The sequence below is a fragment of the Microtus ochrogaster genome, chromosome 2 (genome assembly GCF_000317375.1).
Source record: "Microtus ochrogaster isolate Prairie Vole_2 chromosome 2, MicOch1.0, whole genome shotgun sequence".
Taxonomy (NCBI): Eukaryota; Metazoa; Chordata; class Mammalia; order Rodentia; family Cricetidae; genus Microtus; species Microtus ochrogaster.
In genome coordinates, this window is record NC_022010.1 from 46019899 (window position 1) to 46036163 (window position 16265).

The 16265-nt window shown below is 42.9% G+C and overlaps 2 protein-coding genes across 2 annotated transcripts in view; both read left to right on the forward strand.

Moving 5' to 3' along the window:
- LOC101987459 (soma ferritin-like) overlaps positions 1–1728 on the forward strand; it is a gene marked incomplete at its 5' end in the record, with an annotated part of 24945 nt that extends 23217 nt beyond the window's left edge. Inside the window, 2 exons of the mRNA XM_026787552.1 lie at positions 345–470; positions 1518–1728. Of these exons, the coding sequence (XP_026643353.1) occupies positions 345–470; positions 1518–1670 (279 nt within the window). The remainder of the gene's footprint in view (positions 1–344; positions 471–1517) is intronic.
- Positions 1729–12884: 11156 nt separating this feature from the next.
- LOC106144205 (ferritin, mitochondrial-like) lies at positions 12885–16038 on the forward strand. The gene is made up of 4 exons (XM_013351808.2): positions 12885–12995; positions 13808–13951; positions 14963–15085; positions 15870–16038. Exons 1-4 carry the CDS (start codon positions 12885–12887, stop codon positions 15975–15977), a joined length of 486 nt encoding a protein of 161 aa, XP_013207262.1. The 3' UTR covers positions 15978–16038.
- Positions 16039–16265: the final 227 nt, after the last annotated feature.

The window sequence follows — 16265 nt, forward strand, 5'->3', positions numbered from 1 at the left end:
TTTTTCTTTTTAATAAACCTTTATAAAGAGAAATATCTACTAATAAGAAAACAGAACTGTCATCACTATACAACTCCAAACCTAGGAATAATTGATTATATACCTGGGCCATTTACCCTCAATGGCCTTGATTTGTAGCACATTAAACTTTATCTCTGCAGGTGAAAATCCTTGATCCCATCATTTAAATCAGTGTTTGCAAGTGAGCCATCCAGACTCAGCCAATCCCAAGGCACTCAAGATTATGGAAACTGTTGGATTGTTCACGTCTTATCATTATATGTAAAGTAAAAATATAACCTGGCCCAAGGAAGGAAATTAACAACTCTGTTCCTCTCCAACAGAAGCCTAATATGAATGAAATAACCACTCCTACAGAAGCCCTACAATTAGCTCAGGAGCTGGAAAAAACATTAACACAGATCCTGTTAAATCTAAACACGAGAGCTTGTCTGGATCGTGAATCTGATGTAAGTAGTTAGTTGATTCTCCCAAGGTCATTTCTCACTTTCAGCTAGCAATTTGCCTATGAAGTGTGCAGACAGAAGTACATTCCACATTACGTATGTGTGTTTATCCTCAAGGAAGAACAGAAACCCATTGCTGAGTGTAACTAGTACCCGAGAGGCTGGAGATCTAAGGAAGGAAGGGTACGATGCATTACAACCTAGCTTTCCCAGAAGCAAGGTGTTCTGGACAAGTATACAATTATACAAAATGGTCTGGTGCCAGCTTGTAAGTTTACATTCAGAAATGCCTAAGCTCATTGATCTGAAACCCTTGGAGAACTCGCTACCCAAAACTGCTGGCACCCACCCACAGTTTATTTCGTTTAATATGCTTTGCGTGGGGTCTCCACTTGCTTTTGAAGCAAGTTGTAGGCGATGCTGCTGCCAGCTGGGAGGCACCATTTGCCATGTGATCGTTCTGTAGTCTTGATGAAACCTTCCTGGCTGGTGATGAAAATCCCTCCTCAAAGTAGAGTTCAGTTCACCAAGCCCTTAATGTCTCAGGAAGTCCAAAAAAAAATTTACCATAGCACAAAAGTTCTCCATCCTAGTTAGACAACATGCTCACCAAGAGGCTCTAAGGAGATGTCATAGTTGGACTTTAGGCCTGAATACTTAGCTTAGTCTTCAAAAAGGGGCTCTGGGTATCTAGTCAAAGTCTCTACGTGATTCAAGGAGAGGGGATTGAAAAGTACGCAGGTAGAAGCTTGTTCCTTAAAGTCATATGCACCCCTGATAAAACACCCTGGCACTCTGGCAAACAGGTGCCTGTGTTTACATGGGGGTTTTGAAAGTCTTTGCTCAGTTCTTTTGGCCCTTCAATCTGCCTATGAATCACCTGGTCCTGCTCAATACTCTATGTAGTGATTTAGTAGATTTCAGGCAGAACTTGAGATTCTGTGTATCTGCTAGGCTCTGGACGGTGGCTCACAGGTTACAGTTTAGATAAATTGCCTCCCATTGAAGGCATGGTCCTTAATGAATGTTCTTCCCTGTTTATGTCTGTAGCTCTTAAGCTTTTTGACATCGTTGATCCAGAAACAGAAACGGAATGAAGATTATTTAAAATGCCAACTGAATTACCAGGAAAGAGTAGAAAGACAGAAACAAAAGACCGTCCAGACTGAAAAACCTTCTACTTCATCAGGTGAAGGGATTTAACTTTGAAAGGCAAAGAAGCAAACCGGAGATCATAAAGTCAGTGATTTAAGAGTCTTCATCTCCCAATTGCTGAAGACTGCTTTCTTTTCTATTTTTCTAATGCTCGTCTTTAAATAAAATTAAATCTGTTTTGCATTATAAATGTGACGAAAGAGTTTAATGCTTGAGAAAGTTTAGTTTTTGTTTTGCAAAACTTTAGTTTTACAGAACTTGATACAAACATTATGAGGGCCCCCAAGGGGCATTCAGTTTGTTTTTCCTACCTTCACTTATGGTTCTCAAACATTCAGTGACAAACGAGATGAGGGGAATTCAAATCCAAGTGAATGTATAGACATTAAGTGGTAAACGTTAGTTTATGTGTATGGGTGTTTTGCCTGCATGCATATCTGTGGACCAAGTGCGTGCAGTGCCTATGGGGTCCAGAAGAGGGCGGCAGATCCCCTGGAACTGAAGTGAAAGAGTACTGTTAGCTCCCCTCCGCGTGCTGAAAATCCAGCCCAGGTCTTTGAGAAGATCAGCCAGTGCTCTTAACATCTGAGCCAGCTCTCCAGCCAGTAACAGTTAAAAATCTCCATATTCTGCCCTCATGTGTGTACGTATTTTAAACTTGAAAAGATTGGGGGATTTTGTTTTGTTTTTCAAGTTAAATGCAGTTTGAAAACAAGGGCTGTTCGTGTAGAAAGGATGATCCCCACCTGAAGGATGTACAGCAGATGGCTAATGTCATCTGGTTCCTTTTTTATAAGCAGAGATAGACATGGGTGGAGCAGTTCTGTTGAACTTGTCCATATTGGGTTTCATGGTCTAAATTGATGAAGATGACTGACCAGGTCTCTTTCTCAAGAGGGCACCAGATCTCATTATAGTTGTGAGCCAACATGTGGTTGCTGAAAATTGAACTCGGGACCTTTGGAAGAGCAGGCAATGCTCTTAACTGCTCCACCCATGTCTATCTTTGTTCCTAAACCTTGCAGTGTGAGTGCATGTGTGTGTGTGTGTGTGTGTGTGTGTGTGTGTGTGTGTGTGTGTTATGCAAATGTCCTATTTAGAGCTAAGCACTCCATTACAACTTCTGAGCACCTTGACCATATATGGATGCATTTATTAGCTGTTGTCTGCTACAAACAGAAGTGCTACAAACCGAAATTTGTAGCAGACAACAGAGGCAGAGAGCACTAATCTATGGGTATAAATAAAAATGTAAATATATAGCAGGCAGCTTGGTACCATGTCCCTTTAGCAAACCAGTAGTAGTAGTTTGTAGCCCCTCACCCAGTGTCTACAACCACCTCCAGACCTTTGTCCAGATTTACAGTACTAGGCATGAATTCCCATCCTACAGAGTGAGCCTCAAGTCCCTTCAGAAAGTTGCTACCTCCATAGCAGTCGTGTATTGTATTGGGCATTGCTAGAAAGGTAGTTTTCCAGTTCACAGTTCTTAGGCCTTTGCTATTGACAGCTTTTCCTCCTTACCAGTCTGTATAGCACCTCCTGGCCCTATGGAAACTGTCCAGCAGGGAGAAACCTTCCAGCTCAGTTCCCACTTGATTTCTCTGTTTTGCAGTTGAAGTATGTCGTTTCTTCAACAAGGTAGTATTCTCTAGTTTATAGTGGGGATTCAAGAGCAGTGATAGCCTCCTGCCTTCTGTTGGAATCTCCCTGACCCATAACTTATAAGGTAGTATCCTACACCTAGCGCTGGGATTTTCATTTAACAACCTATAGCTTCTGGGAGCAGTGATATCCACCCTGGCAGGATACCACTCTTCAAACTGTTTATATTTTTTGATTATCTTATCAAGTGGGTCTATTAGGGTTTAATTGCGTGAAAGAGTACTTTGGTGGATCGGGCTCAAGGAATGACACAAAGTCTCATGCCAGGCAACAGACCTCACACAAGAGATTTATTGAGATGGGGGTAAACAGACAGCCTCTGATCAAGAGTGGAGGAAGGAGGGAACAGACTATGAAGCCACTGGCTTTGTGAAGGGAATAGTGCAGATAATAGCGGGGTATGTGACTCGTAGCGACCGTGGAGATGGTGGTGATGGTGGGTGGTGATGATGTGGCTGCCGGTGCTGAGTTACTGAAGGGGGCCACGGGGTGGGGGAGGTGTTTCCGACATTCTTCCCTCTTGTTTACTATAAAAGGAGAAGAGATAGAAAGGGGTGACTGGTGAGGCAGGAATGGGGGTGCTGTGCTCTTCCTGTTGGCTAGTGGGTGTCGACATCTTCAGGGTTCTCTTGATCCTCACCATCAGGATACATTATGTACTCATGAGTCCCCAGCTCTGTGGCTTCAGGTTGCTAATCTTGTAACCATAACTGATTGATTAGAGATTTTTTTTTAATTCGTTGTTGAAGAAATTGATAAAGCAGGGTACAATTGGTAAAAGCAGGAAAATGAGAAGGGGGGATCAGGAAGGGAAGTGTCTAATTCCATATGGAGTTCTCAAAGGGTCCAGGGATGGAGGCATCAAGTTGTTTTTTCTTACATTTTGGAAGTCTGAAGTTGTTGGCTCAAACTCCTCTCACCAAGATCCACATGACGCCGACTCTCATAAATTCTCCGACTGCCACATATACACTATGGTACATAGGTGCACACACACGAGAACTCACATACACATGGGTGCATAGATAACTGCTTCAAATGTAAAGCAAACAAAGGCATCCGCTCACCTAGGAGAGTTACTGCTAGTGTGGGGTCAGAGGAGGGCAAGGAAAGCTGGCGGCTATATTCCAGCTCATAGCTCCACATGCACCTGGCCTAGATTTCAAGAACCAGGGAATGGAGATCCACCATGTCTGCGGAGATTGGTTGACAAGAAGAAAGCTGAGAAGTAGGATTGAAAGTAGGCTGTGAGCCGGGCAATGGTGGCACACGCCTTTAATCCCAGCACTCGGGAGGCAGAGGCAGGCGGATCTCTTTGAGTTCGAGACCAGCCTGGTCTACAAGAGCTAGTTCCAGGACAGGAACCAAAACCACAGTAGGCTGTGGAACCCAACAGAATAATAAGAAAGCCTGCCTTATCACATACAATCCTGGAGGCACCTGTATTTTTAACTGCTAAGAGCACAGTTGGGCTTTGAGGACACATATGAGCAAAAATATGGGGGCAGGAGAGATGGCTCAGCAGTTAGGAGCACGGGCTGCTCTTCCAGAGGTCCCGAGTTCAATTCTCAGCAACCACGTGGTGGCTCACAGCCATCTATAATGGGAGCTGATGCCCTCTTCTGGCATGCAGGCATACAGACAGATAAAGCATTCACACATTAAAGTAAACATAAATTAAAAAAAATAACATAAAGACACATTTGCCATCAAGTCTTATAGCTTCACTCAAGGCTGCCAACAGCAGGTGCTGTGTGTGGGCCTGGGGATGCCCCTTCACCCCTAGTTGTAGTCCGTTAGAGCCTTGAGAGCTTCTGGAAATGAAGCAGGGCCTAGGCACTGCTTGCCCAAGGAGTTCTACAGGGAATCAGAGGAGCACTAACTGGTGAGTTCCTGAGAAAAAAAATCCTAGGGAAAGAACTTTCTGGGATCAAATTCACATCCCAGTTCTGTGCCTAACACTGCTCACTTGATGACTTTAGAAACATAAAAACAGGAAAAGTAAAGCGATTGTGTCTTTAAGCCAGCAACAAAGTCCTGGCCTGGTAATTAAGACAGGTGGAATTTAAAATTGCTTATTCTATTGCAAGGTGCCGTCACGTGTGTCTTACATTCATTACTGATAACCAGGGAAAACCAACATCCACACTGCAGGCCACTCGTCCTGTCTTCTTTTCTCATCAGTTCTGCACAGAAAACATGAGGGCAGAAGCTAGTGCTTTTGACAGGCAGCATTCTGTGCCTGTAGAATACCAAGCCCTAGAAGGAAAGGCAAGATGAGAATTACCACTCCTCGCAGAGTCCAGTCATTCGCCTGTTAGAAATGTCTGGCACTTTCTGCTTAAGAGAAGTCACATTGAATAAAACAAATCTCTCAGGTCTATTTTTTCTGGAACAAACAAACAAAAAATCCTTTGCTTCTGATAATATAAAGCTAGTAAAAATATAAGTTTAGAACATTAGACAAGTCACAAAAGTTGGTCGGAAGCAAATAGTATACTAGCTTCCAGTCTTCCCCATCCTAGTTCTGCTGTGCGAACTATGCGTTATGCCATGCTCAGGTGAGTCCTGAAAATGTCTGACTGGTGTGAGTCAAATCATCTTCCTGGGGCTTCAGACCACCCCTTGTATTAGTTGCTTAACTTGTCACTGTTGGGACCATATGGAGTTTTGGTCTTCAGCTGCTCTTTCCTGTTAGAGCCTTCTGATTTGAGTTACTAAAAGCTGTGCCTTGCCTTGAGGATCAGAGGAGAAGGTTTTCACCTGTTGGCCCACTGGACTGTTGGGTATATAAGCCTCCATGGTGCTATTGAATAAAGGGCTTCTTACCAGTGATTAGACGTCCGTGTGTCTGTCTGTCTCTGTGTATTTCAACATCCAGCCCCTTGCCCAAAGCTCACGAAAAGTATTGTAGCGCATACAGCACAGTTGGGGGCGCTGTGTACAGCAGTCACTGTGGCAAAATGCTTGTCAGAAGTCACTTGGAGAAGGAAGAATTCAGGTTGAATCCCAGTTTCAGGGTGGGGAGGCACTGCAGTGTTCACCGCCCCAGAAGTGGTTTCTGTCCATGGTAGCAGGGACACAAGGTATCTGACTCAACAAATCTCTTAGGAAGTAGAGAACTTGGGCCAGAATGAGGACTAGCTATAATCGTACATCCCCACCCACATGACCTGTTCAGCTAACTACATCACATGTCGGAAAAGTTCCAAGACCTCCCTAACAGTAATCAGCTGGGGGCTAACTCTTCAAACGTATGAACCTGTGGGGGGGCAGCTCACAGACAACCATAAGAACCTCTGAGCAGGATACCTCAGTTAAGTCGCATTCAGTTACTTAGTGGAATGGTCTGCTTTCCCGGAAAATTCACACATTAGATGTCTTGTCGTCTTCATCTTCTTACGTTCAGAAGCCAAGACTCTATTCTTACTCCCCTTTGTAACTTTGTCAGTTTACAATGAAAGGTGTTTTCAGAACTGAAGAAGCTGGATGAATCCAGAAGGAGAGAAGCAAACACAAAATTCTCCCATACTGTAGACTTGTTGAACTTGTTCATGAATGCTGATGGGGGCCCAGGATGAGGAAAGGAGGGATATAGTAGATCTCACAATGCTGAGAACTTGAGCTCACCCAGAAGACTTTTTAGAACAAACAAAGAGCCCAAAATCAAAACATAGAACAACAGGTAATCATAAAGAAAATGACAAACCTTGAGTTTTTTGTGGCAGTACCATGGAAGCAGGGCAGAAGATAGCACGGAAAAGGAGACCAGCGACCTCACGGGTGGCCAAAAATTTTTTTTTCTTCTCTTTTTAAATTATACCAGTGAGACTACAATCAGCGAGCATAGAAGTTAAGATGAATGGAAAAAAGTTGGGAGTAGTGAACTAGCTTTCATCTGTCCTTTCCTTCTTCCCTCTTTCTCCTTCTGATTTCTGAAGGGGAGCTTCAGTGTAACCTGCTGACAAGATACTCTGCCTCATCTCACAGCAATGGGGCCAGACAGCTTTGGTCTGTAACTTCTGAAACCCAGAGCAAGAATAAACTTTTCTTTCCCTTCAGTTATTTTCTCAGGCATTTCACCAAGCAGTGTATGTTCTTAATAGCGCAATGCCTAACCTCAACTGCAATGGACAATTACGAGAATGCCACAAGGTAACTATCGCTAATCAACCGGAGCCCAGAACCAGTCATTTTCTTTTTATCAGCACTTTCTATGTGTTGGTTCAAATCAATCTTGTGTGCACAGAGGGCCATTGCAGCCACGCTCACATGACACATCAGGAAACTGAAGCTTGGGGAGGAGTAGGGGGCACACACGAAGTCTAGATCTTGTCTGTAATTCTCTCTTAACATTCTTGTACCTATTGTACTGCCTTTCATAAGACGTAACGTTGTCACTAATGCAATGTCAGTAAAATTTACTAAGTACATGCACCTTAGTGGGACCTTCAGGGTTGCAGAGAAGCTATCAACACCACTCCCCGCCCCCAGCCCCCAGAAGCAGCATCCATTTGAGCCATGAGATTGTGTATTCAAGAGAATTACCTCATTTTGCATGATGCTGCAGGACCATGAAAATGACCCACAAGCAGAAACCAGATCATTCTTAATATTCAGTGAAAAATACTGCATCTTTCTGGAGGCTTTAATAGTTTTGCCAATATAAAAGAACTAAGTTTTAGGAAATTATGAGTGAAAATAGCTTAAAAAATATTAGCTAGAATGTTTTCTTTGTACTTTTGAGAATGACTTGAGCCATGCTTGCCTTCTTGTCCCTACTGCATCTGATGGTCTGGAGGGGGAGTCTTCCCAGAGCTTTGCTGAGTTGTCACGTTCATTTCTACAAGTGGGTCAATTTGTAAGGTTAGAGTCTTTGGGCTTTGATTCTCTGAAATACTCTAACAAGTCCTTTGATGTCACCTTTAAATTTTTTTTTTTTTTTACTTTCAAACCTGTGTCACCTTCTTTATATGGTCTTCATCTAACATAAACCAGTTCTTCATGCATGTCCAAGAGTCTGCCTTTGGGAAGAGTTCCTGGTGGTTAATTTTGTGTATCCATGTTGGGTTACATTTCTTAGATATTTGGTCAAACATTACCATGTATGCTCCCGTTGAATTGGATTTTAGATGAGATAAAAAGTCTATAATGTGGATGGTGGACCTCCATTCATCACCTCAAGATTTTCCTGAACAAGAAGGGTTGCTGCAAATTTCTGCTGCAGAAACAGTCATACTTGAACTGCAGCGTGTTCTCCTTAGCTCTCCAGTCTGCTGGTGCTCCTTTCTCTAGCATTATAGATGGTGGACTTACCAGACTCCAAAGTTCTTAAGACAAAGATCCCTTCTCTGCCTTGTCTTTGTCTCCTCTGTGCCTCAATTTGTCTCTGTCTCTGTATACAAATAATATATGTGTACTTGTTTGTTATATGTGAATTTTAAAGATATGAATGTTAAATACACATGCATGCCCACGCTTACTCCTTGTTATTATTTTGCTGACCTTCCCTGTCACCTAGGTACCCTCTCCCTTTAAGAGACAAGCTCCACCCACTCCCAACCTCCCCCTCTTTAGCTGAGGCAAGCAGATCTCCTGCCTCCTCTCCTGCATTCTCTCTCCTGTCCCTCTTCTGAAGAGGAACTTCTTCCCCCTTCTCCTTTTCCCCCTTTTCTCATTTCCCCCTCTTCCGCTCTGCCCTTCCCTTTCCTCTCCATAACCCACTAAATAAACTCTATACCCAAACACTCTCTCTGCATTATGTATCAGTCTGTCTCTCACCTGCCAAGGGAACCCACCTAGGTCTCTGGGGACCCACCAAGGCCTCGGGTGACCCACTGCTGCCTCTCGTGAGACCAGTCCCCCACCACCATATCTTTAAAAAAGAATAACACTCCCGGTTCTGCTTAACTGACTAGGTTGTTAGAGATGTATAAAGATAAATAGATAAGTAGATACAATTCCTCTAGATCTTCTGTAAGTTCATTTAAGTACTGTTATCACTTTCCATTTCCTTTACATCCAACCTCATCCCCTCTTACTATCGTTCATTTTATTATATGGCACATTAATCTACCACTGGCAGACAAAGAAATAACATAGCTGTCTGTATTACCCACCTTGCATGAACTGAGCAGCAAACCAGAGAAGCCAAACACCAAGCACTAGAAGTTTACTTTGTGAAAAGTTAACACGATTGACCAGTGAGCGTTGCGAATACTGCTATTCATGCAGTGGTCTGTAAACTGATGAGCTAAAGTTTGTCTCTTTCATAATAAACGCATTGTACTGTGTACAGTAAGTACAATTGAGGTAACTGACATTTGAACAGTGTTCTTGAGCAACTGTGACATTTAACTAAAAGCAGGACAACAAACTGTAATTTGAGCCCAAGAAAATACAGTGACAGCTGACACTTTTTAGTTATCTAGATTCACAATTATTCAAGCGATGGCCACGAAGGTCTCTCAGACAAGGAAAAAGGGTTCCCACAAGAATCAGTAGCCCTTCTATTAAAAACCCTATCACTTCACCAACCAGAATTGCAGAGATAGCTGACACTTGTAGCTTAATAGTTATGAACAATTGGCACACAGGAAATTCACACTAAAACATGTACACACACAATGTGAGTTGTGATGGAGACAGTTTTCTCCCTACAATTCATAACCTCTTCTCCCTTTAACCACGGTGCTCTAGGTTTCACTAGGGCAAATGGTTCCCTCTCTGAAATTGTTAATTGCACCCTCTTTTGAAGCTTCTGACCAAATATTGGTCAGAGAGATGTGGAAGAATCTCTTAGGCATGGCTATGCTTTACTCTGGCTTTTTCTAGTATTTCTGGGATATAGACAAAATGAAGGGAATTAAGTCAACCACTGTGAACCCCAAAATAGAATCTCTGTGTGAAGTAAGAGTATTATGCTCCCTAGACTGCTATCTCTGTACAGTTATGTAAAAAAGAAAAACAATCCAATTTTGTTCCAGTCACTGTATGTGTGTATGTGTCGAGGGTGGGGGACTGTTTGGTTCCAGACACAACCTGGGCCTAACAAGTGCAGTGGACTGCTTTCTGTTTGGGAATAAGCAGCTGCTTACATACACAACAGTAAATAGTGACCTAGCTCCCTTCCAGCTCGCAATGAAAGACAAGAAAAGGGAACATGATGAATAAATATTCCTTTTCTACAGAAAGAAGCTGGACAGGTCCTGGTGAGGACCATCACTGTAGCCGTGTTGAATGAAGAAAGCCTGCCTCGCAGAGTGGCTGTTGTCCTCCCCACTTGTCATTTCTATACACAACACAGATTTCCATCGCGACCACCAGATACATTGGAGTAAAGACTTCCAACATAGAACCTGAATTCCCAAGGACAGCTGAGGCCGGTGGAAATCATCTGGCATTCACCTACACGGTAGCTCTCAATCTGGCTAGAGTCTTATGATCTCCTTCCCGACTTGTGCAGGCTAGGCACACACATGGTGCATATACATATATGCAGGCAAATACTCATACAATGAAACAAGAAGAAATGTCTTTAAAAATAATGGTGAGTGATCTGCACAGGTGCCATATTTTTGGCCTACTCTGACCTCCAAAGCCCAGCTATTCCAAAATGCCCTCACATGTCTGCCTCTCCAGGATGCTGCCATGGAGGACCTGACAGCTTGTTCCTGTCAAGCCAGCACAGCAGTCTCTAGAGAATGCCTCCACTTCCATCTTACTCAAAGATTCCCAACTGTGTCATAGATGCCTGGCAGAACATTACTGATCACTTTCAGGAATATTATTTAACCCATTCTCTTCAAGGCACGGCCCTGCCCAGGCAGTACCTGGCAGTAGGCTAGGAATGCAACACCTCAGCCTCCACCAATCACAATTCTGCATTGGAACAAAGGTCCCAAGTGATTCCATTTCTACATGAACTGTGGTCTGAGAGACACTGTCTAAAACCACCTCTCTTTTTCTAGGAGTAATCTCAGACTCTATTGGAAACAAAGGCAGGGTTGGGTCAAGAAGCAAAAATGGTACCTGAAAGACACGTTTGCAATCGTTCCTTCTTTAAGATCACCTTGTTTAACTCTGTTCCAAGTTTGAACATTTGGCTCCTTCCCTTGGCATGAGTTCTTTCTCAAGAGGCTTCTTCATTGTTCACCACCTCACAGAGATGGACTTTGAGGCAATTGCTATTTCCTTAAAACTGTCTCACACATCATGATTCTTACTGCTCACCCTCCTGAAGCTTGGATTAGTCTAGCACCTAGATAGCTGCCATTTCCATTCACTTCAAGCAGACAGGGCTTAGCTCAAAGTTAAGGTCTGCCAGATGAGAAAGTTTGAGCTTTCTTTGCAGGGCAAACCCATTTTCATCAACAGTGACTCAGCACATCCCTTCAAGCACACCGTTACCAGCCTAAAAATAGAGAAATAGATGCAGGCTGAGCCCCAGAGAAGCCTTTGAAAACAAGAATAAGAAAGGAGTCAAAAAGATGCTACTTTGGAGATAGGTAAATTACAGCCTCATCTCTTAGCTACAGCTGGGTGTGGCAGGTTGCAGGTGGAAGGCCTTTCTTCTATCTCTACTTCTTCATCTTCCTTCTGCTTACAAGGCTAACTTAAAGTGCCAGGATACTAATGAAATCCTTACGACTCCTCTTCTAACTGACAGGATTATGATATTTCACAACTCTACCATAGTCTACTGGAAGCTCACTTCTGTATGAGGAGGGAAGGGGTTGTAGTGTTTCCTATAAACAAACGTGTTCTCAACATGCTTCTTAGAATCTGATGTATATCAAACATTACTCTTCAGGAAGTATACTTGCATTCTCAAATAAAAAATAAAAGGAAGGAAAGTTTGTTCAAGCTGAGGGTGGCGGTGGGGGTGGCAGGTCAAGGTCATCACAAGGAAACCCACAGAAACCACTGACCTGGGTTCATAGGAGCTCAAAGACTCTGGATCGACAGCTAGGGAGCCTGCATGGGACCTACCTTGTCCCTCTACATATGTGTGACAGTGTGGTAGCTTGATCTACTTTTGGTACTCCTAGCAGTGGGAGCAGGGCCTGGCCCTCATACTTTGGCTGGCTTCCAGGAAACTTTTCCTTATATCTGTTGCCTTGCCCAGCCTTAATACAAGGGAAGAGCTTAGTCCTACCTCAACTTGATATGTCAGGATTTGTTGACATCCATGAGGGGCCTGCCCCTTTCTGAACAGACACAGAGAAGGAGTGGATTGGGGTGGAGGGTGAGGGGAGAGAATTGGGGTGGGGGGAGGAAACTCCAGTTGGCATGTAAAATAAATGGATAAATTTAATTAATAATTATAATTTAAAGAAAGAAACTGAGAAGAAAGACTGGCCATTGAAGAAATTAGAAGACAAATCCTTGTATCCCCTTCCAATCCATTTTTCGCCATTTAACTTGATTTCTTTACCCAGGCACAATATCTTTGCTGGTAGATTGGCACTTGCAGCCTCAGGTGGTCGTGATTTCATCTCATTGTGAGGAGTGGGCTGTGACCACTCTTCTTAGTATTTAAGAGGCTCTCCAGTGAGTAGGCAGCACATCTTAGGGCTGAAATTTCCTCTTGCTGAAATGACACCTAAGAAGAGAGCAAAAGTGGAAATCATTCCCGACGAGTCTTTAACTGCTATCCATCAAGTCGCCTGTATGCTGATGAACATCAGTGATGTTTATTATTTCTTGGTTAGTAGGGCTCTTGGGCAGCTATGGGGGGACTTTGCTCTGATCTGGGTGATGATACATTTACTAATGTCTTACCTTGCAGTCTAACATTAGGTGAAACAGTGGTTCAATAGGGAGGCTTTGCTTATTTATAACTCTGATAGCAAATTACAGGCTATGAAAAGGAGAATCACAATTCTCCAGTTGAGTTCCCAAAGTTATTGGGGCAATAGCCAATGGTGGCAGAATAGTTGTTGTTTTTTTTTTTTTATTTTGTTTTTTGTTTTTCAAGACAGACTTTCTCTGTGTAGGTCTGGCTATCCTAGAACTTGCTCCGTAGATCAGGCTGGCCTCTAACTCACAGAGATCCTCCTGCCTCTGCCTCCTGAGTACTGGGAAGTATGTTCCACTATTACCTGGCTCAGAATAAGCAGTTTAACACCTTAATGCAATTTCATACTCAACGTTAGCATTCTAGGATTAGTACAATAAATCTACTCTTAGATTTTTAGTAAATCTGCACTAGGCTTCTGTCATGGATCTATATGGTTACTGAATGAAACTGATAGTGTGTATGATAACATATCTGACCCATAGACAAGTCATATTGTAGAAAGATTAGGGACTTGTTTAGGTGACTGCTCTTTGGTATAGTCTAAGTTCAGGGGAAGAGAAAATTCTAGGATTCAAAAGACAAACCAGCCACCCAGGAACAACCAAAGACCTTTTCTAGATGACCACTGAGACAATCAACTGTTTTCATGACATTACTACCTAAAATTTTAACTTCTCTTATCGCCATCTCTTCCCCCAAATTCTCACCCCAATCCTAGAGTTACTATTACAATGATGAGGTGGCAGTGGCTGGTTTTGGAGCACATGTTCAGGACCAGGCTGTGACAAGATGGCATGAAGCAAAAAAGTCTCTGAAATACATCACAGGAAGAGGTAATAAGGTCTGCCTTCCAGATATTCAGGTGACTGTAATTCTATTCTGATAATTTCTTTGGGGGCTTTTTACTAGATCTTAAATACAACTGCTTGCTACCTAAGCTAACTAAGCTTATTCTTGTTCTTAGTAGCTGAACATGAGTCATTATCTTCAGGCCTACAGCTTGGCCACAACAGACCTGTTTAGCTTTTCTCAATGAGTCAGCCACGGAGATCTCTGTATCACAAACCCCAGTCCAATATCAGGACAGTGAGAAATGCAAATTTATGACTCTCACCCTGACCCAAGGAACCTGATTGTGAATGGGGCCAAGAAGCTGTGTCTTAAACTCCTCAGATTATACTAATACTCTGAAGAGCTTAGAGGCAGGGCTCTCAAGAGTTTTCCCTGGAGCTGTACCATCACTTTTCAGTTGACAGAAAATTCAGGTAGACCCTCAAGGATTTATTATTGTTGTCTCATCAATGTCTCTTACTACATTGGTCTCACTGAATGCCAACACTCCAAAGAAACAATCTGATCTTAACTGTTGTATCCTAGCTCAGGAATAGTGGCAGCAACACACACCTTCAGTCCCAGCACTCGGGAGGCAGACGCAGGCAGCTCTCTGTGAGTTTGAGATCAACCTGGTCTACAGAGTGAGTTTCGGCACCGCCAGAGCTACCCAAAGACTGTCGCATCCATTCATCTGTAATGTCATTTTAGATGTGTTTTTATGAAGGAAGTACTTATCTTCTACACAACAAAATTGAACCATCATTATAGAATTTCAAAGCCAATGGAACAATTATTAGCCTGTACTTTTTGCCCTTAATACCCTTGCTATGCAGCAACTGAATTTGTCAAGGATCTTTTTACTGTCCTGATGTCCAAATCAATTAATCAAGATGACTGAAGGGGAGCCAGGTGCCAGTCGTTAAGGCTTTGATTCCACTGTGCTATACGAAGAGTGAAATCCTTCTCACTCACAAACCTAGTCCTCCTCTTAAATAGAAATTACCCGAGACAGGAAATTGACTACCTTCATTTCCAACAGAGACCTGAAATAAACAACTGGGATCATCTTAACTGTTTGACAACTGCTCTAAGTATGGAAAAAGAATTAACCAATGTCCTGCAAAATCTGTATTCCACAGCCTTTAATATTGGAGATACCGAAGTAAGTAGCCAACTGGTTCTGATAATCTCTGGGATCCCTTCGTAATAGTTGGTGAGCACTCTGGCTCAAAGTGCATCTTCTCTTTCACTAAGCCCATAGCATCTCAGGAAGTCAAATTGAAGAAAATGTCGCACAAAAGTTCTCCACCCCAGTTAGGCAATGGGCTCAACCAAGCGGCTCTAAGAAGGTGTAAGCAGTTGAGCCTTGTGTCGGAGCACTAAGTCTTGAAAGTGGGTTCTTTGTAGCCAGTCAATCTCCACGTGATGCAAGTAATCAGGATTGAAAACTTGTCAAGGGCCTGGAGAGATGACTGAGTGGTTGGGAGCATTGACCATTTTTCTAGAGGACCCAGGTTCAATTCCCAGCACCCACAAGGCAGCTCACAACTGTCTGTATCTCCAGTTGCATGGGACCAGACACCCGTGGCAAAATACCAATAGACATAAAATAAAAACTAAAAAGAAAAACTTGTCAAGAAAACCGTATCCCTTAAAGTGATCTCCACCGTTGATATTCTTCATCACTCACTGCAAGTAGGCACTTGCATCTACCTAGAGGCTTTAAATGTCTTTGATCTGCTCTTTGGGTTTGGGACCTTCAATATGCATATGAATCACCTGGTCCATTTGAAGATGCAGGTATTGATTTAGTGGGTCTGACAGAGCTTGGGAATATTTTTCTGCTATAATCTGGGCACTGCTGGTTCATGGCTAATATTTGGATCAACTGCCTCTAGGTTCGTAGATGTTCTTTAATGGAGTTCTTTTCTATTTTATTTATGTAGACATTAAAATTTGTGAGAGAGTTCATACCTAAACAGAACACAAATGAAGAATTGTTGGGAAAGGAAATCGCTGAGCTGAAGAGGCGAAATGAGGAGGCTCAGATGTAGGAGGAAGAGGAGGAGAAGGGAGAGGAAACACACCTGCACCCTGTCACCCTGACTTGGAAGCTGCCAACTGAGTGGTGGCAAATAGGAGCAGCCATTTTATTGCCGGTCCTAGAGTCAGTAATTTAAAGTCTGTCTTTTCCACTTGCCTGAAGAATGTTTTCCTCCTTATTGTCTCATGGATGAAAATAAATCTGTTCTGCACTGTAATTTGTATAAAGAAGTTCCCGCACATGGGTTAAGTTGTAGCTGAGTGGTTCAGCAGGACGTCCTGGGGGATGGTATTATATA